The 26,847-nt window shown below is 35.5% G+C and overlaps 2 protein-coding genes across 21 annotated transcripts in view; one reads left to right on the forward strand and one right to left on the reverse strand.

Annotated features, from left to right (window-relative positions):
• The window catches only part of mbl (splicing regulator muscleblind), a 190,009-nt gene that overhangs the window by 113,650 nt on the left and 49,512 nt on the right, over positions 1-26,847 (forward strand). The window lies entirely within an intron of this gene.
• LOC148226372 (uncharacterized) lies at positions 14,352-16,027 on the reverse strand. Its single transcript, XM_088204649.1, has 2 exons — positions 15,779-16,027; positions 14,352-15,712 (listed from the first exon to the last, which is right to left on the reverse strand). Exons 1-2 carry the CDS (start codon positions 15,887-15,889, stop codon positions 14,486-14,488), a joined length of 1,338 nt encoding a protein of 445 aa, XP_088060775.1. The 5' UTR covers positions 15,890-16,027; the 3' UTR covers positions 14,352-14,485.

Consider the following 26,847-nt stretch of genomic DNA (forward strand, 5'->3'; position numbering starts at 1 on the left):
ACGGATTATCTGCACCCGAATAATCGGGAGCTCACTATATTTCAGAGCATCATAGATCATGATGGGAATGATGTTCTAAATTTGAGGACCCGAGAGTTTATGCTGCTTCAAAAAACATATTTTAATATATTTATACATGTATGATTATAACTCATTAATTTGAGTTTGATTTTTCCGGATAGCTTAATGAAACGTCGCATTCTTCCCCTACTCTCTCTCAAATGTCCTAAAGTGTGAATATAGCACCGATATGAAAACCCTCCTATGGAATTTTCTCATCAAACGTGAACTTTGGCATACTCGCGCGTTTTTCGCGTGCAGCGAGAGAGCAAATGGGTCCTCACGCCCAAAATTGGCGTTGATCAATTTTCCGAGCGTAAGGCTATTACCCGGTGCCTATTTACGCTCTCAAGAGAAGTTTCCATATTGAAAAAAGCGGCCATTTCGCGTAACCAATTTGATGGCGGCGGCTCTGTGCCGCGCGGAGGCCTCCCGCGCAGGAAGCAATGTATATGTAAATAAGGAGGCGAATTTGAAGTTATGAGGATACGGGCGCGGAGCCCCACCGACAGGGATAATGGGAACAAATTTGGAACTTGTCTCAGCCAAAGACCCCCTAAGTATACCTAATGGTCGGCGCTTAATAGTCACCGTGCCGTTGGTGCTGCCGCTGGAAAAAAACTAACTACACACGCTCTTAATCCGAGATATTTATTGGAAATGTAAATTCGCGACGCGAACGAACGAATCTTTTAATCTAATTATTTCGCGCTTATCTAGATTTTCGAAATGTATTTGTGTCGAGTTTTCGCGCTACCTGTAATTTAAACCATTCGCAATAGTAAAAATACAAGATCTTAGACATTAGTTACCTGTTTCATGAGATGAAAATAATAAATGATTTAACAACCATATCAATGTTAATTCAAAATCGAGATCTGGAATATGTAAAATAGAAACACAACCACTATATCGTATTTGATGATCTGTTAATTGCCGTTCTCGTCGAAAACGCTGCATTAACTTGTCAAAACACGCAATTTGCCTCTCTCATAGTTTATCAACATTCTTGCCTACACGAAAACCATTTTAGGCATATGATATAAACGTGTTTGTGCTATGCGTTATTTTAATAAATAAATTTACAGGCACATCATTGTGTTTAATTGCAATATAAATTAAAATCACGGATCCCTAACGTATTTACTTCTTTCGTTCAAATTAAACGTCCGCGTCAAAATTGCATTCGGAGAGTGATCGCAAACCATTTATCCAGCGGGGTCGGCCGTTTATCAACGTCGCAATTGAAAGCTTCGACGGTGCCCGTTCCTAATCAACGCAAGAATTATGTGGGACGTGTAAAACCCTGGTCAGGGGCAAACAAATGTCCCGGGACAAAGGGGACGGCAGTGCAACGGCTGGTGCAACGGGACAGCCCGCATTCCCTTCCGCTTCATTACTCTGCCGTTTAATTTATTGTCCTGGAACTTTACGGTTGCGCTTTGCGGATTACGCCGACTAATTACTGTATATAATGCAAATAAATATATATATATATACATAAATCGTATTAAAAAAATATATTGTTAAGCTATGATACACTTAAGTCTCTTAGATAAATTCATTTTAATACTTATAATGCTAAATATAGTTACTCTCGGTTGCGAAAACACTGAAACCCACTATCCTAAGCGTAATGCATGTATATAAGAAGCGATTAAACTCGTAAATAGAGACGCCCCCGAAAAGGCGAGGCCGCGCGCATTTTCCTGGTAATCGGCCATCTTAACCCGATAGAAAACTCGCCGCCCCCTCGAGGCGACCCCCTTTCTGCCGGCGGCCATTGTGCGCCGAATTGAAAGCCTCCTCACGCGCCCTCACAAAGAATGCCCTCCTCATCTTTTCGCTTAGCCATCGGGAACGTGTACCCTTTTATATTGCATTCGATCTGCCGTCACGATATGATTGACGCCGTCCGCGAACGGACAGCCGACCGCTTTTCTACGAAAGCCATTTTCGTTGCCCCCACACTTGCCTACCGCCCCCTGACGATGTTCGGTCAATGTTCGATTCGGTAAAAATTTATTTCCCTTCGGCGGAAGGAACTCGGTCAACATGGAATTTCGTCAAAGGCATTATATTATCAACGATCTGATGACGGATTCGTTTTGGGACAGAATCGCCGGCTCTCGTGCCAAAGTTTACTTTCGGGAATTAATGACCACTATGGTCGCCTTTATTGCTCGACGACATTATTTCTATTTATGATATAATCCACTCTAGTGACTTAAAAGAAATATATATATCAATATTGGGACAACATCGTCTGTAGAATTTATTATATGTATAATAAAAAAAACGCAAATTTTACAATTTAAAAAATCTGCTTTTCAATAACATTGCAACATACGATCATGATAGATTTTTACGCCCAGATAAATTAATTGAACACCTTGATTATAACATAATAATTTCATTCGGAAAAAAAGTGTTTCGTTATAAACATAAAAAGTGGAATTTTATGAGTAATATTAGATATATTTGTTGCAACATAGCAGGCGTTATTCCAATGTGTTTCAACGATGTAAACACAATCAACAACTACTAATTTAGTAGTGAAACATCAGACTATAAATCTATTATTACAACTCACAATGCATGATAAGCTCGATTTTATTTTAATTATTCATCTGTGATTTTGAAAATCTAGGAAAATTTAGATTATTTTTTTGTATGTATACTTAACATCAAAAAGTATTTAAAAATTACGAAAATTTCACATATATTTTATGTTTTTACAACTATATACAACTCTTTTTAGAGTAATATTGCAATGACATTGCTGCTATTGTTGTTTATAAAATAATGTCATGAGTCTTTTTTTATCTATTGACTCACGTCCGCTGCAAAAAGCTTCACCACAGGACTGTCTCATCTCGTTTTCCGTTATATCCTTCCAGACGCCGTTTACGAAACAAATGGACCGTTCTATAATTTTCCACCGCCGCCATGTAGCATCCCTAAAAGTCTCGTATAAACTTTTATTTCTTCTCGGCAGTGCGACATTGCTCGTGTCGGATTATGATAAATTCGTGTTTTGCGAAAAAAGTACTAGCCCTCTGAAAAATATCAATATTTGCACTCTTACATTATTTATCATTTGAGTGCTTTAGCGTAATACACTTAAAGCCGACTAATGCGGGAAGCATGTAAAATATGCTTTAGACTTTGGGATATGCATACGAAGGTTGTAAATTTTTCAAAGCGTCCCTTTTTAAAAATAGGCATAGGGACGCCTTTCGAAGGCGCGCATCTGGCGTCCGTGCAGATTTACGCTTTTAATTTTCCGTCTTGCGCGTCGAAAACGTTTTTTTGCTACTATCACATACACACACACATACCGCGTAATGTTTTAAAATTAAGATAAAATTAAAACGCGCACTCGAGCGAGAAACTCACCGGCAACAAGATAGCGAGCGCGGTTAATATAATACGGTCACGGAGGAGAACGAATGAATATTTGACGGCAACCAAATCCGCGTTTAATTAACACGTAGCGATTTAATTCGCGCGGCCTGCATTCGCATAATGGCTTTTTCGCGGCACAAAAGCTTTATTAATATTGTCAATTTGTATTTCGCCCCGAGCCGTCGACGTCTGCGGCCGGGTGGGTCTCGGTAGACCGCCGTGAGTCGGCGAAAACCGAAAAAGAAGAGTCCGATCGGCTCTTATTCAGTCGGTAGGGGGTCGAGGTGGTTTGGATCGAGTCGGGGTTGGGGTCGGATAGAGCGCTTCCTGAATTACAGATGCCGCCCAGTTTTTGTCTCCCGCCCGGCAACACCTAGACAGGAAACAAATCAAACGGACGGGTGTGCTCCGACCTCCCTTATTGTGGTCTCATCGGAACGGGAAAATCTTGCAACGCGTTAATTGTCCGAACGATTTCATTGTAGTTGAAAATGGCTATTGTACATTTAAACATATTTGTAAAATTGCAAACCAATCAGATAATTTAATTTGCTAAAATCGAAACTACGAGCATGAGTGGCTTATGTGCGCTGAACGCGAAAAAGATATACACGTGCAAGTTAGCGCATAGCTGTTTAATTAGTAAAATCGTAACTTTAAACTAACTGTACATACATATGAAATGGATTCCTAGAACTCGAATGCGAGTTCGACCCAGATTGTTAGCTACATATTGGATTACTGTAGTTAACATGCAAAAACCCATTAAATTGTAAAGGTCGTGCTAAATTGTTTACATACTGAATTGTATATCATATGTATCTTACATTAAAGAAAAGAATGGATGTAAGATTCAACTACATAATAAAGACAATCCAGCAGTGATTTGATTAAATAGTTAATATTTTTAGTCTGTATCTTATTCTATAATATATTAAAAATATATATAATTTATTAGCGCATAATTTCTGATACACACTCGCTTCACAATAAACCCTCGTATATAGGCTTCATAATGATTTCTTTTCAGCCGCTTGATTAAGCGCTCATCAATCATCCCGCTTTTATATTAAAAAAAGAGCGAAGTGAGTGGTAGTGGAGCGTCTGCGGAAAACTGGCGCCCTAATGCGATTCCGTCTGCGGACGGAGGAGACACAAGAGTCGGCACAATGGCTTTCGTTTCAAAGGCCATCGGAAATAGTTGCGGAGGCCGATATCGGCTCCCTCCTGTCCTCTTTTAATTCCGCGCCCGCAACCCCTCCGCCTACCCTTTGCGGGAGGCTCTTGCGAATTTCCCGCGGGACGTGTTGCCCCACGGTTTTCCGTCCTTTTTCCCGGGCGTCGCCAGATACTTGCCGACGTTTCAAAAAGATTGGTCCCGTTCCGCTTCGATTTGATTCTTTTGCGCGACGTGTGTTGCGGCCCTAATCTTGATACTACACACATGTGCATATATCTACATACCTACATACGGTCATGTTCAAGAGTGCAGAATAATTTATCGGAAGAAAGAAGTTCTCGACCGCCGTCTATCGCCTCCAGCACTGCGAGTGTGTAATATATTACTATAAATAACAACGTCGAATCTGAAAATAAATATAATATATTATACGCCGCGCAGTTCTTTGCGAGAAAGTTTGGAGACACCCCCTAGAGAGAAAGTGCTAAATTTTTATTTGGTCATATTTTATTGAAAAAATAGACTAACGTCTGGTAAATGATTTATTATATTATTAAAATTGTATAGAATTTGCCCTTAACCATATGTCACAGAATATAGCTTAATTTACAATATATAAATAATATATCTTTTTGACAAATATTATCTTATTATTAGAATTTTTTATGAAGATGTTTTGGTAGATATTAAATGTATATTAATATTTTTAAATGTTTAAAAAGGGTGGGTCCGTGCCAGATGCTTCTTGTAAACTTTTTTTAGAGATCAGAAGTATTTGAATGAATCAAAATGTCTTACGATTTTCTCAATAATCGACATTATCTTTGCTTTGGTAATCTAATACCTACATTAATAATCAGATAAAAAAAACTGTTTTGCATGGAAATCGGCAGATTGCAAAAATGTACGAGAGCTTTTCACAGAGTTACACCATAAAATTTACTTTACGTTTACGTTTTTTATCTACATATTTTTCGAAATGTAGAATATGTAAAGTAGCTGTTATTGAAAAATTTCTTTACCATTCAGTATAAATACGGAAGCTCAAAATTCCTTCGTATTCTTTATAGACATATTTTTTAAATCTAACTAAATAAAAATCTTGATTATTAAAACTATTGATTTCAGTTAATTAGTGACAACGGACGGCTTCCAGTTCTTTCTTCTATATAAAAAAATAGTAATCTGTTTGTCCGTTTAGTGTCAGGTGGATGAGTCGCTCATCAGCGATCCACTTCGCAACTGAAGAAATCATTTTAACCATTACTTTATAAGATTTTCTTTTACTTCGGGCGTTTCTTATATTGGACTTTCATTGAATCTGATTAGGATGGTTCGTCAGTCTTTTTTTATATTTCATGTTTGTCTTGTAGATCTCTTCTTTCACAGTAGCATTTTATTTTGATACATTTCAAATATATTTATATTGGAGTTGCATAGTTATATCCGGTACATCCAAATCAGTTTTATGATGGCCTTGTATAGGAACAGTTTACTGTCAATTGAGAGTTTCTCCCTTTAGCCAATTTATTTTTTAGGCCAAATCCTAATTACTTGCATTTGGTCCATATATGTGTCTTCCATGTGCATCCCCAAATATTTTCCACCGTCTGCTTGTGGTAATATAATATTATTTAACTGGACATTTTAAGGTAAATGCCATTATATACACAAATATACTGGACTTATTATTATTATAATATATGCTGTATATTTGTTTTAGCTAACACTATTTTAATGAATCACAATGAATCGCCGATATTATATATGTTAATGTATATATCTATATTGACTATTTTACACCTGTAGTAGATGATATGAAATTAAATAACAAAATTATTTTCTATTTATCGTGTGTTAACGAAAAACTTCTATAGAAATATATTTACAATGCATAAATAAAGGGATTATGTATGTAGTTTTCTATACTATATATAATAAATGTTTGAATAGCTTATTTTAAACATGCTAACTAGATTGTCTCATTACATGAATTTGCATGTTGCCCAAAGCCGATCCCCTCTGAATCGCTTTGCTCTTTCGCGTATTTAAATGTATGTAGTTATCATTCTTCGCACACGTCACTTAGGGGCGCCTAATAAAATTTAGCTCTTTTTTAACATTCATCGCAAACGACAATGACATCCAATCAGGTCCGAAACAAATTATTTCAGCATCCCTTGCGATTCGCCCGCGGGCCGGGGGCCATCTGTCGATTTATGTACTTTGCACGGCACCCCATTCCATCACACACAACTTGAACAAAAGCTTTGGTTCTTCGTATGACGTTTAATCGATGTCGAAATTTAAATACGCGGACGCTTTGGCGTATATTTTCCTGACCTCGCGTGACTGCGAAAAAGCCGCGTATTATTATTCATCGCTACACGAACGAAACTTGTATAGATAGATCTGGATTGCAGCACATTAACATCGCATCAGATTTTTATATTACGGTTATTAGTTAAGTCCCGTTTGGCTTTGAGTAATGAAACACCTTAGAGCCCAAAGCCGGTCAGGCTATATTAATGCGTCGGATTAAAACGACGCTTGATTTTAATATGTCTAATGCATTTTAATTAGTCGCCATTTCCAGCCGCTAATTTGCCTCGTTTTGTTTCAGGTGAGTACTCAATCACGTTTGCGGCGGACCCCGCTCTCTCCGCTGACCGCTTTCGGGGGCCACCGGGGGGCGGAGGCCCGCGGTGGCGCTTCGCGAGCAGGACCCGGTACGAATTAACATATAATTATCGCAATTTGACGCCTCAATTTTGTCGCGTAATTTATACAAACCTCATTTTAAATAATATTGAATTACGATTAATGTGCGTGAACGTTAGTTATCAATACAAGAAAACCCAAAAATATTGTAATTTAAAAATATTTCATTCAAATAATCACTTTTGCGTTGAATGACTCTTTCTCTATGCTTCAATCTCTTTTTAATTTTATAATTGTCCATTCCTCGTGTGATTATTTAACACCATGAAATAATATGGAAGGTGAAGCATATTTTCTCTTCCTAATACACAAAATTAGCCCTAAATTTGCCTAGCAATATAAGGTCTTACATTATCTAGCAATAATAAAATGACTAACTTAAAAAACTTTATAATTACTAAGTTGCTGTTTTTGTAGGCACGTATCAAAAAACTCAACGTGGACAATATCGTCCACGTTCCACCATACGTAAATCATAATATTCTTAGTATGAATCGTCTTTTATGGACAACAAATAATATGAAAAATACTCTGAACGACGACGACACGTGGCACGCTCAAACGATTGTAGAATTAGTATAGGCTGCCTATATCTTCATAAAATTGTTCAGAGATACATAGGTACTAAATTATACATTTTGCTTTGTTTTAATCTAATAATAATATTCAGGTCATCTGTCCCTGTCACCGCGCATTTAGTGCGAATCGATACACATCTGGTAAACTATTTTTATATTATGTACTATATTCTCAAGTCGTTTGTGACAAGAAGAAATGATTTTCTTATAAGGAAGACTACTCTCTAAACTTTATTGTATTATGATATAACGTTTTTGAGCAATGATTTTTTAATCTTCTTTCTAGTTTGCTTACACTTGAATATGAGGCTATGTTTACTCTACAGTGTACACAATATATACCAAAAGGTATATTTTTAGCATCGCGCACTTTCTAATACCAACACACACAATTTCAGCGCAATCAGATAAAATAAATACATAAATCGAGCGAGCGGCTCATAAAAGCGGCCCATTTCATTAACCGGCTGCAATAAAACCTATTTACGTGCACAGCTTCTTTGGTGCGACTTCCTCGCTCGGCGCAAATTCCTCCGTACTTATCTATGTACACATGCGTAATTATGGATATACGTATGTATGCATATACATACGTAGTACGGCCGCATCGATCGGAAATCCCCGTCATCCCCAGCGGGGCAAACTCGAGGCCAAGCTCTGGTGTCACTTTTGCTCCCTTGTACGGTTTCCTTCCCTCGCCGCGTTTCCGCCCCGCGCCGGCGAACGACCTTCTTTGTTCCATCACAAAGTCCCTTTGTTGCTTAGAATAAACCTTTGCCATATTATTTTATCAGGCTAACTGAGTTGTCCCGTTTCGAACGATCCTTTGGCAGCTAGCTACACACGCAGAATGTGAAACCGCTCTTTACTCTGTGGTCGCGAAGCTTCTTCATTACTAATATCGTGATTTATAAACACAAGTGTTGTTTATGTCATGTAATATTTTTAAATTTAATTTGTGTAAAAATATCAGATTTTTATTTCAATATTTCAAGCACGATGTTAATATGAATAGAAGTATTTTTAACCATAGGTTATCTTTTGCTACTTTTCAGATGTTCGCTATCACTTTTTTTAATAAAAAACGTTTATATCTCAAGAGGTAATAATCTAAAAATACTTTTTTCGAATAATAAACGCGGTCTCATTGTCGTGTCCCGCGAGGTCGATTTATGCAACTTTAGTGGTTGTAAACATTTTTTCATCAGGTTACAGCTTCCCGGCTGTATGAGATACGATATCGTCCGCGAACAATATTTTGCATCGGCACAATGCCGCATAAAGTATCCCTCTAGTCGTGACGACATCGCTCCCGCGTACTTTCACTCTATATATCCCTTTGATGTCGGTTTATCTACGTCTTTGAATGGACAAGTTTTTTTTTTTTAGTCCGTTTTGTCCGTATATTGGCCAAATAGGGATGATGTCGTAATAAATAGCGAGCGAGCGCTTTCGCCGTCTCCGTTATGGGAATTCTGGCCGCTATCGCTTATCTTTCTCATTTGCGTTGCGAAATTTATTTTAACTCGGCTCTGCAGCCGAAAATTCCATTTAAATATAATTTTCCACTCTGTTTTTATTTATTTTATCTTACGATAATAAAATTTTGCTTTCAATTAAATTTGATGCGATCGTAGAATTTACGGTTTTTCAGAATCGATTTTATTTATTACCTTCGCATAAAAGTCACACATGTCAAGGGCTTTGCGGCCAATTAACAACAATCGGTCGTAAAACATTTTAGGGGTCAAGCGACTTTTTACGACAATGCCTCACCATGGGCTGCTTTCGACCGGTTCGCTTCTCTGAAGCTCGTTTTATATCCTAATTTTCGCTGTTGCTTTTATCTCAATTATTTTTTATAAAAGTATTTTTACTCCGCTCAATTCGAATATATATGGCGTCAGACGTTAGTGTAAAGTTTTTCATATTTTTTTCTCCTTCAAATCAGCTACCAAACCTGTTTGCGATCAACTCGACCAATCTCCAAGATTGGATCCTCGTATTGGGAAAAGTTTTTGTCGACCGTTTTTAGTTTGAATTACGCACCGTTGCCCCTTCGTTATGGACCAGCGTCTATCGCTCCAGCCGATTGCCAATCTTTATCTGTATTGACAGAGGTCAGCAGGTTTCGCAAATCGTATCCATGCGTCTCGCCGAACCCCTAGTATATGTATAAAAAAATATCCGATCGTTTAATTCGACAACAACGAACGACGCACAAAAGTCGAAAATCTGAAGTTTTCGCTTGATTTACCGCAGGAAGTTTCCGCTGCGAAATTTTGATAAAACACTTCTCGGTTCGATTCGTAAAGGGATACACACGCAAGACGAATTACTTTTTGCCAGATAAAAGTCCACTTCGGTTTATGAATAATAAATAATATTAAAGGTATCGCGTTCGGGTACAAAGGGTCGTAATTTATCCGCTACTCTTGGCCCCCGCTCGGACCGCACTTTTCTGCCCTTTTTGCTTTTCTTCTCGTTTTTTTCTCGTTCTCTACCTCTCTCGTTTTCTCTCTTTAGATTCGAAGATCCCTGACGACCGTTCGCCTACCAAAATAAAACGTCCAAATTGATGCATGCTCCGGGCGAATCGCACCCAATTCGCTTCGTGGCGTTCTTTTATATAAAAAATATACTACAAATCTAGATACCTGTGTCTATTAAGTGCCAGTCTTACTCAATATATTATTTTCTAATTAAAACTCATTATGATTTTCTATCAAACCTATATATTTAATAATAATAAGTTTCTTGAATATTGACCTGAAAGACCTGGTTTTGATTGAATCCCATATAGGCCTTATTATTTTTGTTTTTATATAAGTATAATACCGATCGATCATCACAGATTTAGTTTACCTAGATTTTCCTAATATCACGGATGAATATTGTGATGATTAATTAAAATCGAGCTAGGTCATACATATTATATTTTAATAATGTGCTACTTTCGCTCAAAAAAAAATATTGGATGTATTCAATATATTTTTTTATATTGAATACTGGATGTATATATTAAAAAAATCACATCATCTGAAAAAATCTTTGACGTGAAGTGGGAAGCAGCTGCTTTCTCGACCTTTTTAGTCTCGGTGGTCGATACTCGGCGTAACTCCGATTGGTGCGACTGTGGATGAAATCGGTGTGTCCCCAAATCGAGAGTATCTAGATAAAGATCTTAATAAATATTCTTGATTATTTGAAGTAGAATTAGAATTGACATTTTATTGGCTTAGGCGCATTTTGATTATTACCTATTTGGGGAAACATTTACTTAGTCAGTCTAAATTATTTAAAGACTATTATTTGATTTATTGCGCTTTTAACACATATTTGCAATGAGTCTTTTCTCAGAATCACAATCAAATTAAAATATATGGTAAACATGTTCTAAAATTTCGCACAGCATGAAAAAATGCATCTCCACAGTTTCTTAATAAATATAAATTTTACTCTGCATCATTCATTTCATTTTTAATGATGATGATGCTAAATAATATGTTAAATATAAGAAAAATTCGCTACGTGGAAAATAGTAGTTTATTATTATTAATTAAAAAAATGAGCTTGCGGAAATCTTTAAAATTTTCTTGAACAGAACTAAAATTGTATTTGTAAAATATCCACATTTTTTCAGTACGCGAATATTAATCGCTTTTGAAAAAAAATTACTGGCAGTTTATATTAAAATACGCTGTAAAATAAACCTCGTTTTTTCTTTAATTAAAATTTACGGTATTTGCGGTTCGCAAATGAAAATGTTACTGATCCAGCAAAAGGGCTTATTCTCACGAAAATGCCTGGACTGATATTCCTTATTGGCGAGTTTTATATTAATGGCAATTCTATTTTGCTGTACTTGTTAATTCATATTTCCTAGAAAAATACTCATATTATCTATATAATCTCTTTGGTAAATTTGAGTGTGTCTATTAGAACTAAATAATTTATTTAGTAATGTAGTACTTATACATTGATCCATTTAACAAAATTGCCACTGTTATTTTCCGGAGCGCGCTTCATTGAATATTTATAAATAATAAATCGTGTCTTAGCAACATTTTTTTTATAGTACATTTTATACGTACAGCCTATTCTTTTGCGAGCAAATCGAATTTGCCGACGAGACAATTCATGGGCCAAATTGACAGTTTTTATTCGGCGCGCCCGTTGTAAATCACTTTCGTTCGACAAACAAGCCGTTTCAGTACTACTACATACATAGATACGTACTCGTACACACCTCGGTGTGTGCATCATCAATGATTTATCCCCGGGAAAACAATATAGATTGGTTTTTGCATCGTGTTTTATTCACGCGGCCTTTTTCCATTTATCCGGCGCGCATCTCGAGCGCCATGCCCGCCTTTCTCACAATTCCGGCATAATGGAGTGATAAAATTTTATGCGAACCCTTTAATTCCGCCACCCCGCCGAGTCTCCTCGCCCAGGTCATAACCGAAACCGCTTCGACGAAGTAATCGCGTGTTATTGGGATGTTTTTTTTTCGCCATCGCATCTGAGCGAACCAATCGCTTTCACCTTAGAACGTCACCCCGGAGCTGCTTATCCGATCGCCGGAGAGTTTTCGCGAAAATGAAGGTGAACTACACGCTCTTCTGTGTGTGTATGTAGTGTTGCAGTATCTCGGGGTAACGGCGTTACGCAATAACCGTTTACTCCGGGCCGTTACGGCTCGTGCGGGATATTAGGGCCGAGGCCGTTGTATATAAATTCTATGACATTAAAGATATTTTAGGGTTAAAAAGCATCCCGCATAAATATCGACTTCTTACAGCCTCCGGGTAGGCGTGTACTGAATCCATTGGGCCGCACGGTCGACCCGAGATGTTCAATTTTCTCGGAATGGTGTTACTCGCTCTCTTCGTGATTTTTTCTTCCACTCTAAGCTCAAATCTTGTTTTTCGGCCAACATTTGCATTTCAAGCGTCTAAAGTTACTGATTTTATGGCTCGATACGATGTTAGGAACTATAGAGGTCGAAACATTTCTGCTTTTTCAATACCCATGATAATTAATATCTTAAAACATAAATAGTTATTAAAATAATAATTTAAAGACAAATTTATGCAATATAATGGTACTTATTTAAATAAATGGTATTTAATTAAATTTCGCTTTTGCGTATTAACAGTGCCAATTTTCTAACATTATTTTTTTATTTAAATTAAATTAAGACATTATATCAACATGATTTAATGATGCTCCGTACTAAAATGTTTAAAGGACGCGAATAACTGACGAAGTGAAATGCGTTCCTCATAATAAAGCAGAGCCTCTTGAAAGATTTATCGCAAACCTCTTAAAAGTTATTCCAAAATCTGTAGTGTAAATTTCTCTTGCAAAAATATGCTATACAAAATGTGTAATTACACTATTTTATCCTCGGAGCTATTAAAAAATATCGTAAAGGACTTGAAACAACATAGAATAGAAAAAGAGGTTTTGCACACAATTAATCATTTTAATCACAGTAAAATAACGTGAGTTTTAATAATCAGAACCCACAGATACAAAAATATAATTCTGAGGTGTTTTGGATTTTATTTTTAGAAAAGTTTTGCGCAGTTCATACATATTTAAATCAATACTTTTTTAATTATATTGTAAATTATGAATGAATCATAACTATGTATTCTACTTTTATGTACTTTAACTTAATATTTGAACGGTATAATACTAGTTATAAATATTTTTCAATTACTTTTAAAAGGGGCGTTACTTTTTAAAATTAAATTGTTATTTGAGCTACTGACTTAAACCAATATTATCATAATACATAAAAGTTTAAACAGTTATCTAATAATTTCCCATGTAGAGCTCTAGACTCAGAACTTGTCCGATTGCGTGTGTGTGAGTCACAGGGTGTTTGATGAATGTTTTACATTTTGTTATTAATTAATTTTCTAATATTATTTTTGTGTAGCATTTATTTTTAAATAATAAATGAAGCAGATCGTATTTATGTCAGATTTTCAATGGACTGTTTTTTGTTGCAATTATGTTCAAACCTTTTTTATACCTGGATAGGGATGGTTTATTGACATGGAGCTGGCGGAAGGGATTATTTTTGTCTTACTTGTCGCATTGTGATAGTTTTACTAAAGTAATATCAATGGTTCTTCCATGGATCTTTAGAATTTGTAAACTTGGTATGTATATGGTGAATTTAGAATTTAAAATTTGATTAAATTATATTAAATACTTTAGAAATTATGACGATTTTAAAATGTATTAAATACGTGAATGACAACCTCGAGTGCGTACTAATTTTACCTTTTTGTCACATAAAAATACCTTATCAGTTCACTAAAGTGATCGCATGAAGATAAAACAAAGATAAAGCAGTTTCCAGAATTTTGGTTTATTATATATCTTAGTGTAAGAATTATTTAAAAGCCAAGGTAGAGTATTAACTTAAAAATATTTTATTTAAATATAAATCACAACAACACAAATTATAAAAAATACATACATATATAATTAATATAAAAATTGCAGACAAATTAATCTATTCATCAAAGGAATCTTCTGAACTAGAGTCTGAATCTTCGTTTACACTAAACACTAAATTCATATTATTCATAATATCATCCATGGCAATATCGTTGATTTCATATTTTTTTTCAATTTTTATTGCATTTCGGCAGACATTACTCCATTCGTTGGCAGTTATAATATTTATTTTTTCTTCCACTAGTTTTTTGACCGAATCTATTGTCATCTCGACATTTCTAGAGCCCACATAGCCTTTAATAGAAGACCAAATTTTTTCTATGGGGTTGAGATCGGGGTGATATGGTGGCAGCCTTAATACATCGTGACCAAATTCACGAAAAATAGCATCTATTTCAAATTCTTTAAATTTGGACTTATGAATACATACCAATTTATACAGTTCGACCTTCAACATATTTTGTGAAAAGGGTATGCTTTTTCTCGAAAGCCACTCTATCATTTCAGCCTTTTTTGTGTTTGAGGTTGGAGACGGGTTTAGTTGCTTATTGTGATAAGGCGCATTATCAATTATCACCACCGATCTGGGCTCTAGATTTGGAATTAGCATCTCGGTTAACCATTTTTTATAATTTTTAAAGTTCATGTCGTCATGGTAGTCTCCCGTCTTTTGATGCGATTTATATATCAAACATGCGTTCGGTATAAATCCTGCCTCACTGCCAGCGTGTACAATAATAAAACGAGAACCTTTTGATACGGGCTTTCGAATACCGCTGTCCGATGAATCGCTCCAAGCCATGGATGAAACGTGTGTGGTGTGAATATATGTTTCGTCAGTGTATACAATAACTCTTCCTTCTTGTCTGTATCGTGCAATATTTTTTAAAAATACAATCCTTTTGTATACAACATCGCTCTTTTCTTTTAAATATGGGTAATTGTCACGCGTTTTTGCCCATTTAAATCCTAGATCATTGACAATTATTCTACCCAATGTCTTTTCCGATCCTATAAATGATATCGATTCCTTAACAACTGGGTAAATTTTGTTTACGGTTGGCAATTGTTTATGTGTTAAGTGGAAATTGTGTAAACATCTTCTAATCACTGATTTGTCAAAATCATCTACTACAATTTTTTTACTGCAAACCCTTGTTTTCTTCGGAGAAGTTATGGCCATCCCTATTCCGTTATTTTTAAAATCCCGAATGATTTTTTGTACCCGTTTGATAGATAACTTTGTCGCCTCGGCAACCTGTTTCATAACGGGCTCTACTACCTAAAAATACACACATTATTTAATATATAAATATTTTGTCTATATTATTATGTTATCAATAATTACCGATTTGCTAGTATCGTCCATCTTTTTAAAATATGTATATACGTTTAAAACCATTTCTTTAGTTTGTCCCGATAATGCTCTTCCTTGTCCTAATTTACTGTATTCCGACATCTCAATACTTGATAAACACCGTGTACTCAACAGACGACAGCTTCGCTCTGTGCCAATGGCCTACTGACTCACACCCATTCTACCTAGCACCAACAGGCGCGTGTGGTGAAATATATTCCCTTTCGCTCGCTCGCGTGTTAAGGGACGAGAGTGTGTGAGCGATAAGGGGATACGGTCCGAATGCCCTATCTCTCACTCACTCTAGTCACTTAACACGCGAGCGAGCGATAGGGAAAGTATTTCGCCGCTACCGCTTGATCCTAAACCATCCCTATGTTATCGCCGTCCACTAAAAAGTCTTTACGTCAAAAATTATTTTACAGGGTCCAATCAGTGCAGATTAGTATACATATTTACTCACACTATTGCAATAGGACAAGTTACGTGTCTAGAGCTATACCTATCCTATTTATTATTTAACGGCAAACATAAATTCGCTTTACAGTGTATTTTGTATGACTATACATTACTTAAAAAAAAAAAATTTAATAAACATATTAAAATAATAAAATCTAATTATTAGATTAAAGCCTAATTATCATTATACAAAATGTATTAAATCAATCTGTGTCATAATTTCCATTATTGCTAATGTCTATCTTGCTTTTTTTTGCTAGATTGCAAAATGTGGACTCGCATTGTCGTGATGAAAAACGATACTCTTGCGATTGATTTGTTTTAAGTACCCAGTTTAATAATTGCAGTTGTTTAGAGTACGCTCGGGATAAGGATGCCGGTTTGTTATTGTGTGCGTGTACATGTATATGATAGGGAGAAGTGATGTAGCGTGTACTTCGTTGTCTCGCTTTCTCTTTTAAGGACAGTCGCTGATTCGTCAACGCTGGTATTCGTTATTAAAGTGCAGTGTGGCACAGAAGTTCGATCTTCTCTAGTGATTTATTTTAAATAATTTTGTGTTGATATTGGTTTAACCTAGATATGCCCACTGTCCCATGGGTAGCTCACTAAACTCGTGCCACTGTTTTTTTATTTATAAATGAAATTTTTAGGGAACAAAATTTCTTAGGCATATCTGGGCTAATTGATATCAAGGCTTCAAATATACACTAAGTTATTCGTTCTCTTACCCGTGGATCAAAATATTTTAATTATTTTTCCATTAGTCCGTACGTTGTTGGTTTTTTTACACTATTCTCTGTAAGGCTTAAAAAGTTATTATTCTTATCGTTGTGCCAATGATAATTTTTTAATTTATTCAATGGATTCTAATGATTTAATAGAGTCGTCGAGCCATTAAACAATCTGCGAATAATTTCTTTCCCCATTTTATATCTTTTTGTTTTTGAAAAATAGCTAAAGACTTCATTATTTTTTTGACTAGTGAAAGATTTTGAATTTTGCAAATATTTAATTAATGACATCAATGTCTGGTTTCTTCGATTATATCATATATTTTTAATTGTCCGTTGAAATTTCCAACTTAGCTCAGATGTATGTATGTTAAATAAACATATATTTTCTTTTAAAATAAAAAAATTAAATATTCTGAGCGAAATTGTTTTGAGCCACACAGTTCACGCACACAATAACAAACCGGAATCCTTATCCCGAGCGTACTCTACAACATCTATCAAAATTATTTTTTTGCTTAGTTTAATTCATAAAAGACAATGTCTTTGATATTCCACCAAACACAAAGCATTTTGTTTTTTTATGAAGTTCGGCCTTCCCCATGCTTTGCCCAGTGTCGTTTCCTTATCACATTGATTTTATACAACTCATTTTTTATCCCCGGTTTTTGTCTCACACTCAAAGAAACACATGTGGAACTTATGGCTTTTATCATACACAAAAAGTAAATGTTGAATATGCACTATTTTTTAAATAATCACAAGTACTTCTTAATATATATATATAATACATAAGCATATTTTAGCAATGATTTTAAATAACAATGACTTTACATTTTCTTTTATAAAAAGTATTTCAATAGATATTTTTAATTTTTTTTTTAATTATACTGGGAATCTTATATATAATTATAAGTCAACTGTGTAAACAATACGTATTAAACTTGCACGCCGAGCGTGTGCGAGTGACAATCGTGACGCGGAAAACCGAACCACAAGCGTTCCAAGCTCGCGAACAACTCGCAAAGTTTTAAGAGCTTTCGTCTAATTATGCATAATGAAATTATATCCAAACAGCGCTTCGCTGCATTCGAAACCGTCGCATGTCGTACATAAATCTCCCAAAAACTTCTAAATCTCTACTAATCGATTAAATCGCAACACGTTCTCTCCCTTATCCCAAGCGACCCAGTTCTTTCGGGAGCCAATTCGTAAACAAAATGTAATGCGTTAATGTAACGATCCGCCGGAAAGAGAGAATTTCCCGACGACACTATTGTGTAGCAATATTTTTATTTCGAGCAATCCGCCCCCAGAGCGGTTTCGTGACATTACACCTGTCCTGATTGATGGCACGCATAAAACTTGACTGGTCGTCTCTATCTAATCAACGTCCCATTTGATCGATCGCGCTTCCGGACTGCGACCCGAAGGGTCAAAGCTGTTTTCTGTCTGTAAAATATATATTTATGTATGTGTCTGTTCAACGGTGATAATATATAATTTAGAGAATGCTTCGACGGTCAGTCGTGCTTTTGAACTTGTTGTTTTTCAACTGACACAATAAGGCAATTAACGTACGATCACTAATTGAATTCGTGCATGAGAGTTGTGCCAACTTTGACTTTGACTAGATACTATTATTTTATTTGGGATTTTCGGTATTATGGATTAAAAATCTATACTTAACTTACAAGCAATATACATAAGAGCTTACTTTTGTGTTGCGAAATTGATCGCAGTCTGAATACTAAATTGATATACGCTAGCCACACGTGCTGCATCCCCATCCCGAGCAGATATCAAACAAAACAAAAGCATCGTAGGCAATATACTCCCATGCTAATCCAGCCCTCAAGTCACGTGTCTCTTTGTAGACGTCACTGTGCAACAAGAAACGTTCCGTTGCAGAGAGCATTGCGAGTCAGCTTATTCAGCGGTTTATATTGAACCCGAATAAATTCGCCATACGTGAACGCAAAGTCGAACGTCTTATATCGTATCAATATATAACCAGACCCTTTAATCTTATTTGCTTTGGCTCGTTCAAATATTGTCTTTCGGTTAATTATCGAGTGACCCGATTGCGGCTCGGAGATAAATATATAAAAAGGAATCGGGCAAAAGACAACCCGACTTGACAAATCTCTTTGTGTGCACAGAGAGAGACACGAGTTGCCGCGGGGGAGATTCGAGTGCGCACTTTACCTTTTTTCTAGAGGGACCACCGCAACCCCTTTCGTATTGATGTGTGTGTATATTGTATATTGTCTTGCGGTACGATTATACGTTTGACGTAAAAATTTGAGGCTAATGTACCGCGCCGGCTTATCGATTCATGTCGACGCGGCAGCATGAGTGCTCGTCGTCGCTTCGAAAAATCGATCGTCAGGAAGTAGATTTTCCACCCGGGCAAACACTGGCTGGCAACCCTTTGATGATGTGTATCGACGTTTGATCGGTGTTAACTGGCGTCCACCTGGCGCCGCGGCGCCTCCTTGCGCCGTCTCATTAACGGAGTCGTTAAACGGCGCGCTAACTAACGTTGCCGTGTTTACACCGCTCTTACACGAACTGTAAATACCGAGCGATTCCCTAAATAAAACACGTTTTAGATTTAAAACAATCAATGTAACTCACGGACAAACTTATGGAATTGAACTTGTAATACCATCAAACTCGTACATAGCACTGCCTAGTGATTTTTCTACATAATTTATTTAAAGCGTATTTTTATTAATTATATACCCCTTATTGGCTCTATCTACAACTGCAACCTTTTTGGGTATACTATCAACTAATAATTCATAAATAAAATTTATCCACTACAGACTTGGTTTTCAAGAATTATTCATTGAAAATTTCTCATGAAAAATCTTAAATCGAGAATTTTTATAGTCCTTTTTCGTTAAAAGTTTAATTTGTAGGAATATTTTCAAAAGTTTTACAACCGCTGCATAAAAAGATGGGTCTATGCCAGATGTTTAAAAATATGCATGTTTTCTTCGAAGCTTTTAATAAAAATCGAAAGTATTTGAATGGCAAAATTGTTTTTTTCCATTCAAAACTGTTTTCTTGCCTATTTTATTTGGCCTAATATTTACTTTGGTAATTTAAAAACTAAAGAGCGTTTGTTTTTCGAATTTGCAACACCTTTTCCCGCGACAGCTAATTAGACAGCTGATTTGTGCGCAGTTTGGTTTGCCATTTCACCATAAATAGCCTGACACCAGAACAACGCTTACAAATTGTGCAAATTTACTTCGAAAATCGTGGTTCATTTTACGATCGACATAAACGTCCATCCGAGCATGTTATTCGAATAACTATAGATTGTTTTCACGCCACACATACTCTAGTTGATAATACGAATCCGTAGAGACGTCGTACTGTGCGCACCGAAAAGTTGTTTCTGCTGTGAAGCATAGTATTGAGGAGGACCGAAATGAGTCGATTCGCCATTGAGGTTTATTCTCTTCAACGATCATCCAGTTCTACAATAATATACTGTATTATTATAATCACATATTATGTATTACATATATTTTTTTATTTATCAAACTTTCTCGAGAAATAAAAAACATTAAGAAATCAGAATGCCTTGCTGTGTATGCCACTATAATATCTACATCATCGGTCATCACCTCAACGGAAAATGACACATACACAAGACCTTTAGCGTTGTAATTTAACGATCATTATACCATTAAGTCTCAACTTATCGTAAAGTCGGAGTCATCGTATCAAGTGACTTTCGCCCAATCTTAAAATTTGCGGTCTCGCTCTTGTCAAGCTAATTTCAGTTTTCTCTTTTTATTTTCTTAAAAGTCACTGCTTATGTAGATTTGTAATCTCTACCTTGTTTCTTGACCTCACAGCTCGCGCTGAATTGGATCGCCTTTCATTTCTTCTACATGATACACTACACACTCTTGGATTGTTTTTCTACAGTTCCTGGTTATATGTACCGATATATATATTTTAAATTAATATGTAATTTAATATCGTTAAATACAAATAAGTACTATGTGCTTAAAATGAGCTGTAAAGAATTACACAACATTTTTAAGGTTGCCTTACATATAGTTCTAAGGCTGTTAGGTTTATATTATATATTAAATGGCTTAATAAGAGTTTTATTAATTAAGTTTGTTTGTTTAGCTAATGATGACAACTAGGCATAAACTCCGCCGACCCAATAAGCGTAAACACACACGAAAAAGTCGATCGGCTCATCTCTAATTACGCTTAGCGTCACTCTGGACGCGCACGCCCTTCCGTTTAATTTCGCGAACGGCGTAAAGGAAAATCCCTTATATCCGTTTCATTCCGGCGTTACGGAGAAAAGCTAAGAAAAAAAAGAATATAATTCTTTGTGTGTTCGAAAAGGTCTTCGGAGACGCAATTTTGCGGCGAAATCGGCGCCGAAACGGCTTCATATAGGCGCTGCGGATATTTGCCGAGGAAATTTCGTATTCTGTCTTTCGGGCATGCACACACAAACGGCCGACAGATGGCTCCGCATGCCCTTGCAGCGGTTTTCCTCCCGGCTTAATATCCCCGGCTCCCTTTTAGTTTTCCCGGGGCCGTTCGTTGTTGCTCCGCCGCTCTTCCCGGGCACGGAAGTTTTCTTTATTACCGATTAACCGCACGTGTCGATCCCGGCCCGGTCCGCGTCTTATATTTCCTAATTCTTTCTCTTGCCGGAGGAGATTAAGGAGATAGCTAGAGTTTTTCTCCTCTTCGACGTCCCCTGCTCTGCCCGGACCTTGCCCGGGCGCAATTGTGACCTCGACCCCACGGGATATTGGCTCGTTCCGCCAATTTTCCCACTCGGTTATTTCTCATACGGTTCCAATTAGTTTTATAAACGGCCGAGTGTGCGATCGCATCTGTAATTGAGCCTAATTAAATTTAACCTTTTTTTAAATAAGGTAGGCCTTTATTATGCATTCCAAACATATCGAAACAGCGACTACAACAAATAGAAAACATTCCTTATTATGTGATTATATTATATTACACATAAAAAGTTTCATATAAATATTTTTTTTGAATCTTACTAAAAAAAGTCGACAGCAATCTATCTCTCTCGTAACTACTGCGTATATTATTATATAGATATTATTATGTTGAGTTCGCCAAAACCAGAACGCCAAAAATCAGCAGTTGATTTTATAAATTCGTGAATTTCTTATAAAATATGAGCAATCTCAGCAAGATAAAAATATGCCTATAATCTCTATGAGGTAAGGATTAATTTTTGCGGAAAAAAAGTTTGCTCTTTGTGCTCTGAAGCCTCATATGTATCGTAATTTAAAGTAAAAATACAATTTTAATTTAATAAGTAAATGTAAAGCAATGAATTTTTCTAAAAGTTAATAACAAAAAAAATATCTTAAAATAAAACATATCGGTTCTTAATATTATATTTTTCCTGTTGTTAATTAAGGCGTCCCAAAATAAATTGATTAAAATAAGGACATTAACACTATAATACACATGCTCACTCTATTCCAGGCGTTTATGACGTCTATGTAATTATATAAATACATACATATATATATTAACGTACATACAAATTCGAAGAATGCTTACATTCTTGGGTTGCATAGCAGCAAACGTAGGAATCTCGCTCGCGTATCTAAAACGCCAAGCTTTGTGTTTCCTAGTTAGCGCTCGCTTATCTCACATCGAGTACCACCAATATAGTGTTTCTTAAACTGTTTTCCTCTCGTTGTACATTTTCAGTGCAGGCACTGTGTCGTTATTGCTTGCCGTTGATATTTCAGTTCCAATAATTTTCCGGTCCATCGGTCGATGAGTGACGTGTCCTCATTTTGCGGCCAGCTCTTCATATTGTTCGAACAGATGGTGCACGATTCGCGTGGCCAGAAATTATTATTTACGTGAGGCCATCTACGAAACTTCTCCGCTATTTCACGCCCACGATATTAATTCGCGAAACGTTCGCTTTCGATCTCTTTTGTGTGTGTGTTTGTATAAAAAAATCTTTTGCGTTCGGAAAAAAATAACTTTCAGATCACGTATGGAATATATTTTTTTCAGCCCGAGTGCCAAAATTATATGATATTCTTCCTGTATTTTTTATAATGAAAATATGTTTTTGTGCAAAATATGTAACTATACATATATGAATAGTCGAGATGCTATATTTGAATCAAGTGTTGTTCCAGAATCCAGATATTACCACTCGACGTTCCTAAATGTTGATTAATAGCACACAATTAACAGATAATGCTTGAAATATTTTTTTACTTAATATATATAATATATATGTTATATGAATTAAAAAAGAGCTGACTGTATATAATATAATTTAATATTCTTCCGTTGGATCAACATCAGTAATAAACCCTGACAATCTGTATTGGGTTCTAATTTAACTACCCATTCTAGTCGTCCCTTGTTTTCAATCTCTACAACCCTATTTATGTCCCATTTTATGTCTTCATGCGTTATTACAACCGCACCGTAACGAAATTAGGCCGTAAAAAGCAACGCATGAATATACATCAATCAACAAACTATAATATATAATATTATATAGTACTTCTAGACGGAAAGACACGTATCCGTCTGAGGATGATATGCGGTCTGGGCAGTGGCGCCAGAGAGTCTCGCCATGGGCGGCGACTCCGTGGCGCCGACGCCCTCCCAATCGCGCCCCCATCCCCTAACTTACTCCATTCGGGGGCAGAGTCGCCGCCGCTGTGTCGGCTCGACTCTTGCGAAAGGTTATGGAAATCATCCCATTTTCGTGATCAATACCAGCCGAGCCAACCAGTTGCTTTTCTTTTCCGCGAGACGCCCTTCGAGGACGACGACCCTCTGGCTATGACCCAGATATGGTGGCGCCTCAAACGATACATCATCCACTGTCTGGCCAATAAAACTCGGCGATAATCCACTGACGATGTTCTATCTCTACCCGCGTTCTTTGTCCGGGTGGACAATGTAATTATCCGAGTTTCAGATTGGCGTCAATCTGGCGATGAAGGCTGAAATTGCGTAAAATCCTTTGTTATAATATCGCTTTCGTTTTGCTTACTATTAGTTTTTATTGATTGTGAATAGTGTAACGTACCTTGTTTAAATATTACATTTTTTCGACATTGATTGATCTCTTTTTAAGTGATGTTTAAAACCAATTAAATAAATATGGTTATACTTTCGTATTTGGCTTTACCCACGCGTATTATTCAATACTTTTTTATTTTTATATTGCGATTCAACTTTCTAAATCCTTTGTTTCCAATGTAGGCATTTTGATTCCTAGATAATTTTCTAATAAACTTCACTTCTCAAATTTCTCGAAAAATTTTGACGAATAAAAAATGTATTAATTCAGTATAGTATTCCAGATACATTATTACATATTATTCTTAAAATAAACCTTAAAAGAAAAACACATTTCATCTAAAGTTGAATGACACATCCTTGTTTTTTTTTTTTAATTTCGGCCGTGGAAAAATTTCTCTCGTTTTGTATTGATGTTGATTTAATCGAATAGGCACTGTAAATTATTTATTCTCTCGCCCGTCGATTAAAATATTTTGAATTCTTTCTCCATTAATTCATAAGATGCTGGTTTTCTTTCACTACTCTCTGTAATAATAAATTTTCAATTTCTTCAATGGAGTCGCGAGGGTCCTTAGAATTCTTCGAGCAATTAAATAATTTGCGAAAAATTTCTTTCTCAATTTTACATATTTCTGCTTTTGAAGAATAACTAAAGAAGTCACTCTTTTTTTGACTAGTTAAAAAGTCTGGATTTTGGAAATATTTAATTAATGACATCATTCTCTGGTTTGTATGGTTATATAATTTCTCTTCAATTGCCCGTTGAAATTTTGGGCATAGCTCAAAATTGATATTTTCCAATTGTTTTAACAAAAAGTTTAAGGGCCGTTCGGCTGTCAATAATGATCCTGAGGCAATTGTCAATTACGGGTGTTACTACTTCACAAAAACAATATAAAAAAACCTTTTTGTATTACCGAAAAATTAAAATGCGTAATTTATTTTTATTGGAGCGGGTTTTTAGATCACCAAAGCAAATGTAAAGCCGCCGGCCGGTTAGAGTAATAGAAAATCGCAAAAAATTGTTGGTCATTCAAATACTTTCGAACTTCTAAGAAAGTATGCATATTTTCAAACATCTGCCAAGAACACCTTCAGAAAGGCTTCTTAACTGAGTGTCTTCTTTTATTACTTCGAGTTCGAGTGCTAAAAATTTGTGAAAATTTTTTTGTTATTTCCAGACCATTATTAAAATCTTAAAATATGCATATTAAGCATGAGCCCGCCTTTAATTGTGCAGCGTTATAAAAAGGGCAGTGGTTGTAAATCTTTTAAAAATATTCGTACAAATTTAATTTTATATAATAAAAAATGCTATATAAAATTCTCAATTTAACATTTTTGAAAAGAAACACTAGTCCAATGGCTTCACAACCAACCGCTTTCCATTACGTAGTTTTAGTGTATTGGTGCCTTAGTTTCTTGGTCGATTATCTCTTTAATTTAATAAAATGAACACAACTAGCATAAAACATTAAATGTAGAAATTAATTTCAACGACTTCTTACACGTTATGAAATATACATTGACATAACAATGAATTTAGAGACCGTTTTTATTGCTCTTAACTATATTATTCTCAATAATAATATCCAAGTACCTACATTATATATTGTTTTCTAAAAATTAAAAAATAAATAGTAGTAATCGAAAAATACGGTTTTAATAATGAATACATATTTTTCTGTTAACAATAAAAAGTATAAATACTATTTATTTTGATTTTAAAATACGAAATTTCGTTTTAATTCTTCTTGCTGCCAAAATAACTCATTTGGTTGTTGTTAATGTGAGCTTTATCGCAACAACTAGTTCGGAATGTTCACAATAAATTAATTTATACATACTTAAAATTAAATATTATTTTTAATAATTTTAAAGAGATAAAAGAGTCAATTAAGGAATTTTAATTAGTCTACATTAGCATAATATTTTTTTATGCGATTGCTCTATTGTCGAATTTTAGTTTTACTTTAGCTGATAAACAAATACAAAGGTTAATTATTCAAGTTTAAACCGTCCATATTTTCATATGAGACTTGTATTAAATGATTTGGAAGTTATGTGTATGGTATTATAAATAATGGTCATTGCGTGGCTCTAAAAATATAATATATGTCATCGTAAAATCTATAAAATTTGATGACAAACTACGACTAATGTAAGAAGTACAGCAAATATAATTATAATTTAAATGTAACTTAGTACATCTGCATAATGCAACATAATTACTTTAGTAAGGTAATATTTTAACGGTGGCATTCAATTTTGTATAAACAGCTTGATTTATACAATAAAACGTAATCAGATTTACGAAAAATCCTACCAGCACGATATTTCGTAAAGTTATTAATAATGTTTTGACGTATAGTTATTGCCTTCGTTTGGCATTCATTGTAACAAAAGTTTATTATACACACATACAAAATTTTCTTGGGAAATTGACGTATAAAAATAGCTTTATACCCAAATGATCGAGTCAACGCTCGACAATAAAGCTCGCGATCTTTGCTTTATGTAAATTTTCTTCAACAACGCCCCATTATTACTTTACGTGCTCGCACACACAATAATTTCCTCCGGCACTGTGTTTTTTTTTTATAATGCCGCTTTTCTTTGAAGCTTTATATTCCATAAACCTTGTTACTAATCGTGTTTTTTTTCTCTTTCGCAGGTTCGTCTCGCATCGCATGCATTGACACCATTACGGCCACCAATATCTCAATTTAGGCGACCGATTCCCACGGGGTAGTCAGTCAGTCT

Source organism: Plectrocnemia conspersa, unplaced genomic scaffold, assembly GCF_051122295.1.
Source record: "Plectrocnemia conspersa isolate PC_06_02 unplaced genomic scaffold, ASM5112229v1 ptg000014l, whole genome shotgun sequence".
NCBI classification, from domain to species: Eukaryota; Metazoa; Arthropoda; class Insecta; order Trichoptera; family Polycentropodidae; genus Plectrocnemia; species Plectrocnemia conspersa.